General features: G+C 38.9%; 1 protein-coding gene across 1 annotated transcript; it reads left to right on the top strand.

Moving 5' to 3' along the window:
- The first annotated feature begins 1473 nt into the window (after positions 1 to 1473).
- LOC107773262 (putative LRR receptor-like serine/threonine-protein kinase RKF3) lies at positions 1474 to 3823 on the top strand. Its single transcript, XM_016592708.2, has one exon. The coding sequence runs from the start codon at positions 1541 to 1543 to the stop codon at positions 3593 to 3595; it is 2055 nt and encodes a 684-aa protein (XP_016448194.2). The 5' UTR covers positions 1474 to 1540; the 3' UTR covers positions 3596 to 3823.
- The last annotated feature ends 13063 nt before the right edge of the window (positions 3824 to 16886 follow it).

Genomic DNA, 16886 nt, shown 5'->3' with positions numbered 1-16886 from the left:
TCCGTTCTCGTGATGAGACAATGTTCAGTACCAAGAATAAAGCATTAAGGCTTTTTAATGATTTCTAAATTTGATACGGGGTATATCAAATAGTGTATCTACAGGATGACACGTTTAGGAATCACCTATGTAAGTGTGAAGTGTTAGCCGCTTCAATGAGAATCTTGCAAGGCCAGTTCTCTATGCACTTATGAAACTAGGCGGTGTTCATGGCTAAAATGAACACAACAATGAGAACCAAAGACGGTTAAAGATTGGTTGTGTGACTTGTGGTTGTCTAGGTATACACCAAAGTTCGACGGTTCAAAGATATCAAATCTACCGATTGATCGAGTATATCCGACATAAGTTCACTAAGGAAAGTTCAAAGGGAAACCTACTTATCTAGATGCAATTAATCCTTGCTTGCGAATCGCATAGTTTTTCATGCATGTTTCCGTGATATAGTCATTCCCTATTCATGTGAGGGATTGTTGGGGTTTTATGTATTTAAGTATATTAAATACTTAAAAGAGGGTGAATAGGAAATGGGGGGAAATGAAATTTTTGAGTGAAATTTTAAGTTTCCCCTCTTGGCAAAGGGATATTGTCCCATATTGGAAGAGGAAGAAGTTTTTTATGGGTATATAAGCAATTGCTTTTCTTCTAGCTCTTAAAGAGTTGAGAAGAAGGCAAGCCTTGCGCCGTCGTCGCCGCTTGGCTTCGGCTTCGGCTTCGGATTTGGTCAAATGATTGATTGATTAATTTTTTGGACCAAATTTATTTGTTAATAGTAAAATATTAACAAAAATATTATTAAATATTTATTTTAATAGCAGAATATTAATATTAAAATATTAATATTAAATCCTCCAATCCGTTTTCAGTTGTGTAACTGAAAATTAAACTACCCTCTTCAATTTTTCCTCTTTATTGTTTAGTAAATAACCATTTATGTTATGACATTTATGATGTAGCCGTTTTGCATAAACAACTATTTTGAAGAACTGTACCTCTTCAGATTTCAGCCCAACTTTGGCTATAAATACAAGTCTATTCTGCTCAGAATTTCCATACGATTTTCTGAGTTTCTCCTCCTCCCTCTGCATACTTTTAACATCAAATAAAGCAACAGTAAGTGTGATTTGCTATCGAACTTTGTGTTCGCTGAAACACTGGGGTTTGAAGTACCACTAAACCAGTGTGTAATTCGTTCTATCCTGAGAGGAAATAATCCATAACCTTGGGTACTAGGAGGGGATTAAATTCCTTAAGGAAACACCGTGAATTCAGTGACTCGAATTAATTTTTGTTTCTTTACATTTTCTGTTTATATATTATTTTGCTTTGTTTTTTCAGAATTAGTTTACAAATACAGATCGATAACACATTTATCTAAAATCTCTAAAATTTTAACTATCCTGGCTATTTCCCAGAACCTACTCAATTGCAAGAACTCAAAAATTCTAATAAATCTTGGCTGCCTGCCAGATATGAATAAAGATTCATTGTATTAGAATAATATTAGTAAAAAATAACCATGAACAATTGAATATGGTGGATGATTGATTCTATAATCTACTCCAACTCAACAATTCTTTGTTCTCTCCCTCACCTCCATCACCAAAACCATGTACTATTATTATTCACCAAAATCCTAATTATTTTTTTTCTCTTAAACAACTGTGTCACCTTCACCATGTTTCCCCTTCTTCATCTCTTCCTCTTTCTCCACTTATCATTCCCTAGTTATGTATCATCTCAACAACCTAGTACAAACTCCTCCCCTGCTTCAACCCCATGTCCTCTCGATTTTAACGCACTTCGTAATTTGATAAACCAAAGTTCAAAACGGCCAAATCTGAACTCCACCACACAGTGTCAATACATTCGTCAGGGTTTACGTCTTGTCCAATCTGAATATCTCCGCCGTAAAAACTCTTTCTTTCCGCCACTCACATCCGCCGAATCTTGCTGGAATAGTTACCAGTCTTTGGTCAACGACTATGTACCCAACTTCGATATCCGCAAATCTTGTGGGTTTCAAACTTCTTGGATTTCTCAGGGTTGTATGAATATAACAACCCGTTTCGAGTTCGAGTCTAATGTCTCTTCTTCTGCACTTTCCAACATGGTTTCTTCGTGTAATCAGTCTTTAGAGAACAACTCCCCTTGTGCCACGTGTACCACCAGCTTCTCTGGCCTTGCTTCTTACCTCAATGGACCTTCTGTTGGGAATGTTTCGGATTGTACGGCTTACCCTTCTATTTATGCTGCAGCTTTTGCTAATCAGTTTGGGCCCACTGATGAAGGTACTATAAAGTGCTTGTTTGCTATTGATGTTACTGCTACTGCTAGTTCAGGAAAAGGTAAGAAAAATGTGACTATTATTGTTGTGGTTCTAGTTTGTGGATTGGTATTAGTGTTTGTTGGGTTTGTTTATTGGATTCTGTGGCGGCGGAGGAAACATAGATTGGCTCATAAGTGGAACAATAGGAGGATTGAGAGTAATTTGAGTTCTCGTTTGGATTCAATTAGTGGTAGTACTACTTTGATTAGGTTTACTATAGATGAAATTAAGTTGGCGACCAAGAATTTTGCTAGGGCGAATATAGTTGGGACAGGAGGGTATGGGAATGTGTATAAGGGTGTTTTGCCTGGTGGAATTGAAGTAGCTTTGAAGAGGTTCAAGAATTGTTCAGTTGCTGGGGATGCAAGTTTCACACATGAAGTTGAGGTTATTGCTAGTGTTAGGCATGTTAATTTGGTAGCTTTGAGAGGATATTGCACGGCTACAACTCCTTATGAGGGTCACCAGAGGATTATTGTTTGTGATCTGATGAAGAATGGGAGTCTTCATGATCATTTATTCGGGACGCGATATGAGAAATTGAGTTGGGGTATTAGGCAGAAAGTTGCACTTGGCACTGCTAGAGGTTTGGCTTACTTGCATTATGGAGCACAACCGGGTATTATTCATAGGGATATTAAGGCGAGTAATATACTTTTGGATGAGAGTTTTGAGCCTAAGGTGGCAGATTTTGGATTAGCAAAGTTCACTCCTGAAGGAATGACACATTTGAGCACTCGTGTAGCAGGGACGATGGGATATGTAGCACCCGAGTATGCTTTGTATGGCCAGTTGACAGAGAGGAGTGATGTTTATAGCTTTGGAGTTGTGCTTCTTGAGCTTTTGAGTGGCAAGAAAGCAATAATAGAGTTCAACGATGGGCAGCCGACGCTTGTGACTGATTGGGCATGGTCATTGGTTAGGGAAGGTAGAGCATTAGATGTTCTTGAAGACAATATTCCAGATTTAGGCCCTCCAGAAGTTGTGGAGAAGTATGTATTAGTAGCTGTTCTTTGTTCCCACCCACAATTGTACGCAAGGCCAACAATGGACCAGGTTGTGAACATGTTGGACGCGGACATACCTGTTCCAACCATACCTGAGAGACCGATTTCTCTCATTGCGGATCTTGATGACATTGAAAGGTCTGTTAGCAGTAGTTTTTCTGGTAATCTGTCCACTGCTGCAGGCTATCAGCCGTACATAATTGAGCGCGAGGCACCCCTAGCAGATAGTGATTCTGTCAAGGACAGATCATTGGATTAAAGATTGTGATAGAGATAGATGCAAAGTATCATTTTGAAATATCTGCTTCAACAGATTTACAACGAGTTGTGATGAATAGCTCATTCATTGGTTTATTTGTAGTGAATTTGTTTCCGACATAGGATCCAGAACTACTAACATAAATTGTACAGTGACTATGTATGTATATTCAACTTTTGATTCTTCTGTAATAGTTTGGAGGAATAAATTATGATGTTTTGAAGGCAACTGCTCTCCTCATGTCCTTTGCCATACCAAGATCAAATATAATAATGAATCCTATTTTAACAATGCATTTGACTACCTTGCAACTAACTGATCCTGCAATTACGTAAATAGGTCTCATTTTTTGCTTCCTAACAATAGAGTGACAGTAGGTGAGAAAGGCCATTTTGCGAATCTCCATGATATTGAAGCAGAGCTAGTAAAGGCATCAAAGAAGACAAAGTTCGATTAGAATCAAGTCCGCCCCGTATTAGGCTGAAGCTCGTGGGAAAGGCCACGACTCTGATTCTTCAGCAACCGCAATCAAGAACTGCATCACCTCTATGGTAGCATATGTCAAATGGTAAGTTGCATGATCATTATTCCACGCTCTTGTGACAAGTGATCTTAGCAAAGTGTTTTTGTTTGCCTCGCTGTATTAATGTTCATTTGTTCCTTATTTGGAATTGAATTTGCTTATCTGCTTGTCTATACCGGTGTAGAAGGTGCTTGGCGGCTAATGTAGTTTATTATTTAGTGGTAGGATTTTATCTTATTTGAATCGAATAGTGTTTAGATTTTTTTACAATATTTGTATAGCTTAACTGATTATAACATGTTAGTACTAAATTTTACACTCTAGTGTATAAAAGTTAAACCAGTACCAGTAAACCATGATTCTGGTGGTTGTAATGTGGCGAATCCTACATGAGGTACTAGTTAAAGAGCATGATATAATAATTAAAATTACGGTATGTCTGTAGGCATGAATAGTGACCAATCCTAATAGCTTATGTTACTAAAAGAAGATCTCTACTGGATGGTAAATTTAGTTAGTGACAGTTGCTGAGATCAAACACTTTATGTTCATAACAAGGGAGATTCTCATTAAAACACAACTATTATCGAAATCCTTGTTGGAGGAGCTAATTATTCAACATCTAATTCAGCATCCACCATGGCAATTTTAGATGAAGAAGAAAATGAGTTAAGAAATTCAGATGAGAGAAATGATTTAGGGTTTAGTTCAAATGAGGATGACTTTGGTCGGAACAACCAAAGTCTTTTATTCCATCACAATTCAATTAATCTCAGCCGTCCAATTCAGAGCAAGTTATTTAATCACAAGCACACATCTGATATGGAGTCTTTTAATCAAGACCGTTGATTCAATACAACTGTAGACTTAGGATTCTATTTTGTGGATATGAGCATGTGACTGTACAGAAAGAATTATATCCTCATAGTTTTTGCATAGTAGTACAATTAGTTAGGCATAAGCAAATAGAAATAATACACCTGTACAGTAGCATAACAAATTTTATCCCTTTTATCTGTATAAATAGATGTACAACAATTGAATGAAATACACATAAAATTTTCTACTACCTTCTTCATATTATCCTTTCATGGTATCAGAGCATTAGAAGCTCGATTCATTATCTCCTTCTTTGCTCAACTCTTGAATCATGGCTGATTACACTGAAGCAACCATCGCCCAAATCACCACTGCTCCAGTATCCACCATCGATTCAAATCATGCTTACTTCCTTCATTCCTCAGATGCCCCAGGAGTGTCGCTTGTCAATTCTACCTTTAATGGCAGAGGATTTCAAGGATGGAGAAGGTCAGTGCTCATAGCCCTGTCAACCAAAAATAAAATAGGCTTCATTAATGGTTCTTGCCCCTGCTCCAGCTGCTGATTCAAGGGACTTTTAGCCCTAGAGTAGATGCAATGACATGGTCACATCTTGGCTACTCAACACACTATCCAAAGATATAGGAGATAATGTCATCTACTTAAAATCTACTAAAGATCTATGGACCAGATTGGAACATAGATTTGGTTAGTCGAAAGGAGCTAAGCTCTATCACCTAAGAAAGGAACTATTAGGACTAATCCAAGGGAAAAATGACATAGCAAGCTATTTCACAAAACTCAAGCGATTATGGGATGAGTTGGATTCACTAAATTGTGATGTGAAATGCAGTTGTTTATGTGTATGTGAAGGGAAACAAAGGCTAGAAAAGTCACTAGAAGATGAGAGACTCATTCAATTCCTTATGAGTTTGAATGACAGTTATGGACAAGCAAGAGTAAACATCCTCATGATGAATCCTCTACGAAACATAAACCATGCTTACTCCCTTGTGCTACAAGATGAAAGCCAGAGAGAGATCTTTGCCAAACTCTAATTTGTCCTGATTCTTCAGCCTTTATGGTCACAAATCAAAGTAATTTTGCATAAAGAGGAGGAAAACAGGCTCAAAAGGGAAGCACACAATATCCAAAACTTAGAAACAACATACAAAAGAGAACCAATAGCTCTGTTTAAAGGAATTCAGTTTTCAAAGAAAAGAAGAGCAAGTTTAATCCTAATGTTTCTTGCACCCATTGTAAGAAGATTGGACACACTGTGAATGACTGCTACAGAATAATTAGTTTCCCAGAAGACTTTGAAGTCACAAAGGGGAATCAGATGCAAATCAGGGGAAATGGAGCATTTCAAGTGGATCAAACAGAACAAAACAATATCAATCAGAATGACATAATCAATAAGCATCTATCACAAGATCAATTTTCTCAGCTTATATAACTAATCAAACAAGTCAAAATTGGAGACACAGCAAGTTCAGGAGCAGAAATCAATGCCAACGCTGTTGCTGGTACTATTGCAAGATATTCAGGAACTTGTTTTTCAGTTTTTAACTCTAGTACATGGAATATTGATTCTGGTGCTTTTGAACACATTTATTTTGACTCAAATGCCTTTATTTCTCTAACAGCTTTACCAGTTTCCTTGAATATAAACCTACCTAATTCATTCAAAGTCATAGCCACTCATATATGAAGGATTGCTATCCTACCTGATTACATCCTGAAAAATGTGTTACATGCCCCTAGCTTTAGATACAACTTGTTATCTGCTAACAGATTCTGTGTGCAATTTCTGTCAATTCTCTTTCTCACTTCTACCTACTGTTTCCTGCAAGCCCCTTTAGTGAAGAGGACACAAGTTTTTGGTGAAGCTAGGGAAGGTCTTTATCTCTTGGAGCCAAGTCAAATTAAGAGTAGAACAGAAATAGAGCCAACTTTTTCTTCAAATCAAAATGTCTTTAGTGATTTATCAGTTTCTTTTCCTTTCTTAGCAAATATACTTTCAGATGTAAGCCTTTGACATGTTAGATTGGGGCATTTTCTTTTTCTTCAATGAAACATCTCAGTTTTATCTCTTTGCCCTTTAAATCTGAATGTTTCTATGATATCTGTCCTAAGGCTAGGCAAACCAGGATTCCCTTTACTCTGAGTCAAATTAAAACGAAAAGGCCTTTTGAGTTAATCCATGTTGATGTTTGGGGATCCTACAAAGTAACTACTTATAATGGTTTCAAGTATTTCTTAACTAATGTGGATGATTTCAGTAGAGGAGCTTAGACTTTTCTTATGAGTACCAAAAACAATGCTTTTGGACTTCTAAAAAATTTCTTTACAATGGTGGAGAGACAATTTGGAATGAAGGTGCAAAAGTTGAGAACAAATAATGCATTTGAACTTGGCAAAGGTTCTCAAGAAGCATCTTTCCTTGCTTCACAAGGAATACTGCACCAAACATCGTGTGTGGGGACAACTCAACAAAATGGGGTGGTTGAGAGTAAGCATAAACATCTTTTGAAAATTGCAAGAGCCTTGCTATTTCAATCTAAGCTTCCTCTATACTATTGGGGAGAGTGTGTATTGACTGTCACTTATCTGATCAATAGGCTACGTTCTAAGGCACTCAAAGGAAACTCACCTTATTTTGTGTTATTCAAACAACAACCATCCTATGATTCATTTAAATATTTTGGTTGTTTTTGCTATGTGTCTACTTTGTCTGTTGGGAGAGGAAAATTTGATCTCAGGGCTAAGCCTTATGTATTTTAAGGATACCCTTTGGGGAAAAAGGGTACAAAGTTGTGGATTTGAATATAAAAAGAGTGATAGTGTCCAGGGATGTTCAGTTTTTCGAAAATCAGTACCCTTTTGCCTTTACCAACTTAACTCCAGGTTCCATCTTCCTTTTTCCATTAACCATAGAATATGATCCTCTTTTAGATCATACTCAGCAGATTCCTGAGACATCTATGGAAAATTCCCAATCACCATCCATATCCAACAACCAAAACACACCTCAGTCATCACCTAGTCCCTACTCAAGATCTACTACCCATTCTCCTTTACCCATGACTCTACCATAAGTCAGGAAATCTACCAGAACACACACCAGACCACCATAGTTACAAGACTATGTTTGTACTTTAGTGTTTCTAGCTGATTTAACCAACTATTGTTTCATTCAGCCCATTCAACCTAATATTTTCCCTTTACAGATCTATCAATTGCCAACCAATCTCTCATTAACTCCACTTCTTACCTCACAGAACCTATCTCTTATTCTCAGGATTGCATCCAGGATGGCAAGAAGCAATGGCCAAGGAACTAGAAGCTCTTAATTTGAACAAGACTTGGGAAATAGTCCCTTTACATACTGGGAAGAAAGCTCTTCCCTGCAAGTGGGTGTATAAAGTAAAGTATAAATCAGATGGTTTACTAGAAAGGTTCAAGGCTCTTTTGGTTATTAGGGGAGACACACAAAGAGAGGGTATAGATTTCACTAAGACCTTTAGTCCAGTTGTCAAAATGACAATAATCAAATGCCTACTTGCTGTTGCAGTAAAGAAAGGATGGAAAGTTTCATAATTGGATATGAACAATGTATTCCTGCATGGAGATATGCAGGAAGAAGTATACATGAAAGTCCCAACAGGAACATCACCACCTTCACCCAATCATGTTTGCCTTTTGAAAAAGTTGCTACATGGGTTGCGACAAGCCTCAAGACAATGGTATGCAAGGCTCACCGCATCCCTCAATTTTAAAGGGTATTCACATTCTCTAAATGACTATTCTTTATTTATTAAGAAATCAACAGGAAAGACTATTATAGTTGCTGTCTACGTTGATGACATTCTAATCACATGCAATGACTCAAATGAGCAGACAGAACTTAAGGGTTTTCTTGATTTTGAATTCAAAATCAAAGATCTAGGAGAAACGCATTATTTTTTGGGTTTTGAAATCATCAAAGAAAAGCAAGGAATGATTTTAACTCAAAAACGATACCTTCGATCTTTTGTCTGAATTTGACTGCATGCAAATGAGATCAACCTCTTCCCCTTTGGATCCCACTCAAAAACTTCGTTCAAAAGAAGGAATTGTGCTTCAAGATCCTAACTTTTATTGTCAATTATTGGGAAAAATAAATTTCTTCACCCATACTCGACCGGATCTCTTCTTTGCTGTGCATCACCTTAACCAGTTCATGCAATAACCTCGCTAGCCTCACCTCGATGTTGCTTATTATTGCCTCAAATACCTCTTAAAGGATCCTGGTCTGGGATTGTTTTTGAATTCAAGATCTGACTATCAGTTGCTGGCTTTTTGCGACTTCGATTGGGGATCTTGTCCTCAATCTCGGAAATCTATCAGCGGATTTTTTATCAGCTTGGGCGTATCTCCTATTTCCTGGAAATCAAAGGAACAATCTTTAGTCTCCTTTTCATCTGCTGAAACAGAATATCGCTCAATGAGAAGAGTAAATGGCAGAAATTACCTGGTTGGTACGTTTATTAAGTGACATTTCCCCTTCCTTGCCCGTCAATCTCTTTTCCAATAGCCAAGCGGCTATTCACATAGCAAAAAATCCAGTCTTTCATGAGCGTACCAAGCACGTAGAACTGGATTGTCATTTTGTCTCGCAACAATTATTGGGCGGAATCATCTCTCTCTCATACATCCCTTCCAAATCTCAGTTGGTAGATATCTTTAAAGCCCTTGGCCGGATCTACTCACATCTCTATTATCTTCAAGTTGGGAGTGGTTAATACCCCCTCCAACTTGGGAGGGGGGGAAGGGGGGGTGTTGGAGGAGCTAATTATTCAACATCTAATTCAGCATCCACCATGGCAATTTTAGATGAAGAAGAAAATGAGTTAAGAATTTCAGATGAGAGAAATGATTTAGGGTTTAGTTCAAATGAGAATGACTTTGGTCGGAACAACCAAAGTATTTTATTCCATCACAATTCAATTAATCTCAGCCGTCCAATTCAGAGAAAGTTATTTAATCACAAGCACACATCTAATATGGAGTCTTTTAATCAAGACCGTTGATTCAACACAACTATAGACTTAGGATTCTATTTTGTGCATATGAGCACGTGACTGCACAGAAGGAATTATATCCTTATAGTTTTTGCATAGTAGTACAATTAGTTAGGCATAGGAAAATAGAAATAATACACCTGTACAGTAGCATAACAAATTTTATCCCTTTTATCTGTATAAATAGATGTACAACAATTGAATGAAATACACAGAAAATTTTCTACTACCTTCTTCATATTATCCTTTCAATCCTAGTAGGACGCTTTGACATTACGCACAAAAGGGAAGAAATTGAACTACTCCTACTAGGGGTGAAGATAGGTTGGCTGTTCGGATTTCTCAATTACTAAACTAAACCAACAAATGTCAGGTTTTTTCAATGGGGTTTTCATTATAAAATCTTCATAGTACAAACATATAACTTGTTCTCCAAATATTAGAATTTTACTTATATATACTAATTTAGAACCTTATTTAGCCTCACTATCGAGGTTTTAACTTAAGGAAAAATTTCACATAAGAACAACTGAGCTCCCCGTTTTTAAATTTTATAGTCCATATTTCAATTTACAACCAACTAGCCCAAAAATATTAGGCTAAGATTCAACATCCAACTCTAATAGGTTCTAGAAATTACTATTTAATTTTTAAAAAGATTGCTCGAACTTTTAAGTTAATTTTCGAATCAGTAACTGTGACTCAAATATTAGTTCAACAAACCAAATCCATTTGGATGTGAAAATTAAATTTTTAACAAGCTTAAATATGTGGGTTTAAATTTCGAATTCGATTTTGTGAGAAATTTGGAGTAGGTGTTATTTAGACTTATTAGAAATAGTATAAGGAGGTTGTATATAAAATTTGAAGTCATTTAATGGAGATTTGGACTAGTTTTGAACAAGAATTGCAACTGAAAATCGTGGAAAAAGTTCATCTACAAATTCTTGTATAAAGGTGGATAAAAGTGTATAATAGTATATAAGATGTGTTTATACAATCATATACACTATTATACAAGATTATACATAATTATACAAAAAACGGACTTCGTTTTCTTCCTTACGTCTTTTCTAAAATTTAACTCAAATCTTGCTCAAATCTACTCCAAATCACTTCAAATTTAAATTTTGAACTCCATTTGATGTTTTTAATCAATTCGAACAACACCCAATCCAAGCAACTAACAAACTCAAAAAATCCTATTTTCGAAAGCAAAGCTTTGAATGGCTTTCAATGGTGGACTTATACTCTTCAATTTTCTTACATTGCAACCAGGTGACACAGGGTAAGAAGCAACAATGACGGATGGTCTCTTGAAGCATATGTAGAAGATGTGAGAAGAAGAGAAAGTGAAAGCAATGGTTGTGAGAACACATATTTAACTCCATAGCTTTTAGAAACAATGGTTGTAAGAAGTTTTGAATTTGCTAGTACTTTCAAAATATGTAAAATATGGGTTAGGTTGGGTAAAACTTAAAAATAGGGCCATTTTTTGTTATGGTGTGAAGTCATGTTTATTTTCTTGTAATTCTTTCTTAATTGAATTACAAGTCCATATACAAATTATCAATTTTATACAAAGTACTATATTGGAATCTAATCTTCCATACTCTCTCTCTCCCTATTCCACCCTAAAACTAAATTATAAATTAACAAAAGAATATTTGGCCTTTTTCTCATCAACTTCAGCCATACCTTTACGAGAACAAAGAGATTTGGCATCAAGCAATTCTATTATTTTATCTCTTTCTTTTTATTTTCTATTTTTTTCCTATGTTAAACAATGAACGAATTATTACTTTTGAACGAGGGAAGATTGTTAATTTATTTTAGCCTTTTGGAACTAATAAGCAAAATAGTATTAATCAGAAGCAAGTAGATTGAATTTGAAACTATGTTAATCCATTAGAAAGCTTAGAAACTTTGAATTCGAAAATCAAAATTTGTAAACTTATTTTTTGTTTGAATTGGGTGTTGTTGCAAATGATTGGGAATATCCTTTGGAGTTTATATCTCAATTTTGAGAGAATTTGGTGAAGATACGAGGTGGTTTTGATTGAAATTTCAGATTGAAACTAAAAAAAGAAGAAGACATAAACAGACAAACGGTATACTAAATATCTACAACTTACATAATTGTATATGTGACGACCCGGCCAGTCGTCTCATGAGTTACCACTCTGTTTTCCCCATTTATGCTTTATTATGCTTCGTTATCCGTGTTTTATATGATCGAGTTGAGTAGGTTGCGTTCGGAGTGGATTTGGTAAGAAATGAGACACTTAGTCTCTTTTGAGAAGGTTCAAGTTAGAAAAGTCAATCGGATGTTGTCTTGTGTGTTAGAGGGCTCGGATGAGAGTTCCAATGGTTTGGTTAGCTTTAGGAAGTGATTTATGGCTTAGGAGTGTGATCGAGATTGGTTTTGGAGGTCCGGTATAGAATTAGGCTTGAATTGGCGAAGTTAGTATTTTGGCGATTTCCGGTTGTTAGGCGAGATTTTGATATAGAGGTCAGAATGAAATTCCGAGAGCTGCAGTAGCTTCGTGGTGTCATTTGGGATGTGTGTGTAAAATTTCAGGTCATTCGAACGTGGTTTGGTTGGGTTTTTGATCGAAAGCGTATTTCGGAAGATTTTAGAAACTTGGGCTTGAATTCAATGTGATTTGGTAGATTTGATGTTGTTTGAGGTGTTTTGATGATTGGAACAAGTTTGAATAAGATATTGGGTCATTTTAGTGCTTTTGGTTGAGGTCCCGGGGGTCTCGGGGTGATTTCGGATGGTTAGCGGGGAAATTGGAATTTGTGTTGCAACTTCAAATTTGCTGCTTCTGGTATTTCCGCATCTGCGGTTTGTGGACCGCAGATGCGGTGCCGCAGATGCTGGTGTTTCTTCGCAGAAGCGAAAATAGGTCAGGTGAGCTGGACTCAGAAGCGGCTAAAGGGATCGCATCTGCGGAAGCGCAAATGCGGAAGAGGTTCGCATATGCGCCTTAGGCCAGTTTAATGAACTCCGCAGAAGTGGATGTGTTGACCGCATATGCGGTACCGCAAAAGCAGATTTTGGACCGCAGATGCGGTTGTGTCTGGGCAGAATGTATATATGTCTTCCTTCACGATTTTTGAAGGGTTTAACCATTTTTGCACTTGGAATTGGGAGCTTTGGGCGATTTTGAAGAGAGGAATCAAAGAGACTTCATTGAGGTAAGGATTTTGGACTTAAAACACATTCCTATGGTAGAATTTCATGAATTAAGGCTGTAATTAATGAGTTTAAAGGGCTAAAAATGGAGGATTAGGACTTGAGTTTAAGAGGCCTTTAATGGAGGATTTGAGGAGTCATTTGAACTCCGATTTTGATATTGTTGATGTGTATGAACTCATGGGGAGACGAGGAATCTAATAATGTAAAATTTTTTGAGTTTCGAGAAGTGGTCCCAGGGCTCAGGTTTTACTAATTTCGGGAATTTTGGAATTTTTGGATTGTTTTTGATTGGGCTTTGTTCCCTTGGCATATTGTGACGTATTCATTCTGATTTTGGATTGATTCGACGCGCGTGGAGGCCGATTTGAGGGGCAAAGTCATCGCGAGCTAGAGATTTAGCCGGTTCGAGGTGAGTAATGATTGTAAATGATGTCCTGAGTGTTTGAAACCTCGGGTTGCACATTGTAGTGCTATATTGAGGTGAGACACGTGTTGGATGATGAACGTGGGGTCTTTTACTATTGGGGATTGAGACTTGGTCCGTCCCGACTGATGATTTTACCGCGTATTTGACTGGAACTTATTTGTTATCATCATGATTTTGGCTAATTGTCATATTTGGGCTTCGTGACAACTATTTGAACCCTTCGGGGATTTTGACTGATTTTCCTCACTATACTTGTTAAAGATCATATCCTCGGTCATATTTCTATCTGTTTTAAACGATTCAAGCCGGTTTTATCATACTATTCCTAAATGAGAGGAATTTGTGGGCTGAGATCCCTATCTTCTATTATTGTGCCCTAGAGGCTGTGAGGTTAATGATTGAGAGGGGTTGAGAACCCAATGGTGAGGATATTATATATGTTATGGATCGGGCTGCACGCCGCAGCAATATAGCGCTTGGGCTGTAGGAGCCCCTCCGGAGTCTGCACAACCCTAGTGAGCACAGTTGACTATCTATATGGATCGGGCTGCATGCCGCAACGATGTACAGATCGGGCTGCACGCCGCAGTGATGTACTAATCGGGCTGCACGCCACAACGGTTATTCTGATTTCTGTTATTATGAGAGATATATGGGTCGAGAGCTGAGAATGAGCACTAAGTGATGAGAGTGAGCCCGATGAGCTGATACTGTTCTGAGTGATTGATATTGTGCCCGAGGGGCGAATTTCTACTTGTTATTTACCTACTAATCTTCCTGTTTTACCTGATTTAAAGAGATTTCACTTGACTTCTTCACTGATTTACTGCTTTACGTGATTTTTACTGCTTTGATATAGAATTGCTTTGTGCCTTTACGTGTTTTCATGCTTTCAGCCATTATTTATAATTATTACTCACTGGGTCGGAGTACTCACATTACTCCCTGCACCGTGTGTGCAGATTCAGACATCGCAAAATTCATTCCTGAGTGCTGATCTTCCCGTCCAAGCAGTGTTTCAGAGATCACGAGGTAGCTGTTGGCATCCGCAGCCCCCGTGCCTCCCTTATCTTATCATTTTCATGTTCTTAGAACTATTATATCGGGTTTAGTGATTAGTAGACTGTATCAGGATTTCTCTGAGTTGCTCATGACTTGTGACACCCTAGTTTGAGCTGTGTCGGGATGGCTTTTACTGTTGTTATCGTTAATTCTATAAATTATGGATATTATATCATGCTTTAGAACTATTTGTGATATTTAACTGTTTAAAAGAGGTGTTCTATTTTGGTATGGCTGGCCTTGTTTTCATGAGAGGCGCCATCACGACCGGGTTCGGGAATTGGGTCGTGACAAGTTGGTATCAGAGCCTAGGTTACATAAGTGTCACGAGTCATGAGCGGGTTTAGTAGAGTCTCGCGGATCGGTACGGAGACGTCTGTATTTATCCTCGAGAGGCTACATAATCTTTTTAGGAAAAACTTCATATTCTTGAAATTCTTGTCGTGCGACCTTGTTGATCTGAGAACTAAGCTTCTGTTGTTCTATTCTCTCACAGATGGTGAGGACGTGAGCTACCAGACGAGGTGGTGACCACCAGTGCCACCAGCTGGGGCCACCAGAGGTTGAGGTCGCGATAGAGGCCGTGGCAGGGGCAAAGCAGCACCGACAGATCCACCAGCTACCCTACTGCCCAATCAGGTCCCAGTTGTGGATGCTGCAGCAGCACCAGTGCAGGCACCAGCTGTTCCTATCATGATTCTAGGCCTTCAGGAGTCTTTAGCTCAGATCTTATCAGTATGTACTGGCGCAGGCGGTTTCATCTACTACGGCTGCAGCTACTACCCAGACCGGAGGAGGCACCCAGACTCCAGTTGCTCGCACACCTGAGCAGGTAGTATAGGGATTACAAATACTGGGGGCACCTCCAGCCCAGCCGGTTGCACCAACTTAAAAGTTTGTAGTACCAGTCATGCCGGATGATGAGCATAATCATTTTGAGAGGTTTGGTAGACTCTAGCCTCTGTCATTTAATAGTTCTGAGGGTGAGGATGCCCAGGGTTTTCTTGATAAGCATCAGCGGATGCTCCGTACAACAGGGATTCTTGAGACTAGTGGTGTGACATTTACCACCTTTTAGTTTACTGGGGCTGCCTTCACTTGGTGGGAGGCGTATGAGAGGCGTAGGCCGGTTGGTGCAGTGCCCCTTACTTGGCAGAAGTTCTCCATTATCTTCTTGGAGAAGTATGTACCACAGTCCCGTAGGGAGGAGCTGCGTAAACAATTCGAGTGGTTGAAGTAGGGGGATATGACTGTGTCACAGTATGAGTTGAGGTTTTCTGAGTTGGCTCGTAATGCCGTCTGGATGGTTCCGACAGATCGTGAGAGGATCAGGAGATTTGTTGATGGCCTAAACTACCATCTCCGTATTCTTATGACTAGAGAGAGTATTGGGTGCTACGTTTTGAGGAGGTGGTTGATATCGCGTGTGAGATTAAGACAGTTCACCGTCAGGATCGAGAGGAGAGGGAGGCCAAGAGGCCTCGAGGGTCTGGCAGTTACAGTGGTGCTCCTTTGAGGGGCCAGTTCTAGCATGGTAGAGGACGTTCTTTCAGGCCTGCTCAGTCGGCCCATCTAGAGTACCGTGGGGCATCTTCAGGTCATGGTTATCATAGATCTCAGGGGACAGTCATCACTCAGTGCCCTACCAGCCCAGAGCTCGTCACGTGCCCCATCAATCCAGGGTTCTTCCGTGCCAGGTCCTTCTACTGGTTATTCCGGTGCCAGGGTTTCCCTTCAGTCCCCATCTCCAACACCGGGGAGTTGTTATGAGTGCGGAGAGTTTGGACATATGAGGAGGCAGTGCCCTTGACTTCGTGATGGCCAGCTTCAGCAGAGGGGTCAACCCTCGACTTCTGCTCTAGTTACTTCACCACCCACCCAGCCAACTAGGGGTAGGGGTCAGCCCTCAACTTCTACTCCAGTTACTTCACCACCCACCCAGCCAATTAGGTGTAGGGGTCAGGCATCCAAGGGTCGCCCTAGAGGGGGAGGTCGATCAAGCAGTGGCCAGGCTCATTTTTATGTTATTCCAGGCAGGGCAGATGCTATTGCTTTAGATGCTGTCATTACAGGTATTGTTTCAGTCTACCACAGAGATTCCTCTGTATTATTTGATCCCAGTTCCACCTTTTCTTATGTGTCCTCGTATTTTGATCATCATTTGGGTACGTCCCGAGAGTTTCTTGCTT

This window comes from Nicotiana tabacum, chromosome 22 (assembly GCF_000715075.1).
Source record: "Nicotiana tabacum cultivar K326 chromosome 22, ASM71507v2, whole genome shotgun sequence".
NCBI classification, from domain to species: Eukaryota; Viridiplantae; Streptophyta; class Magnoliopsida; order Solanales; family Solanaceae; genus Nicotiana; species Nicotiana tabacum.
Note: the sequence above shows the minus strand (reverse complement) of the source record. Positions and strands in the feature narration are given on the sequence as shown.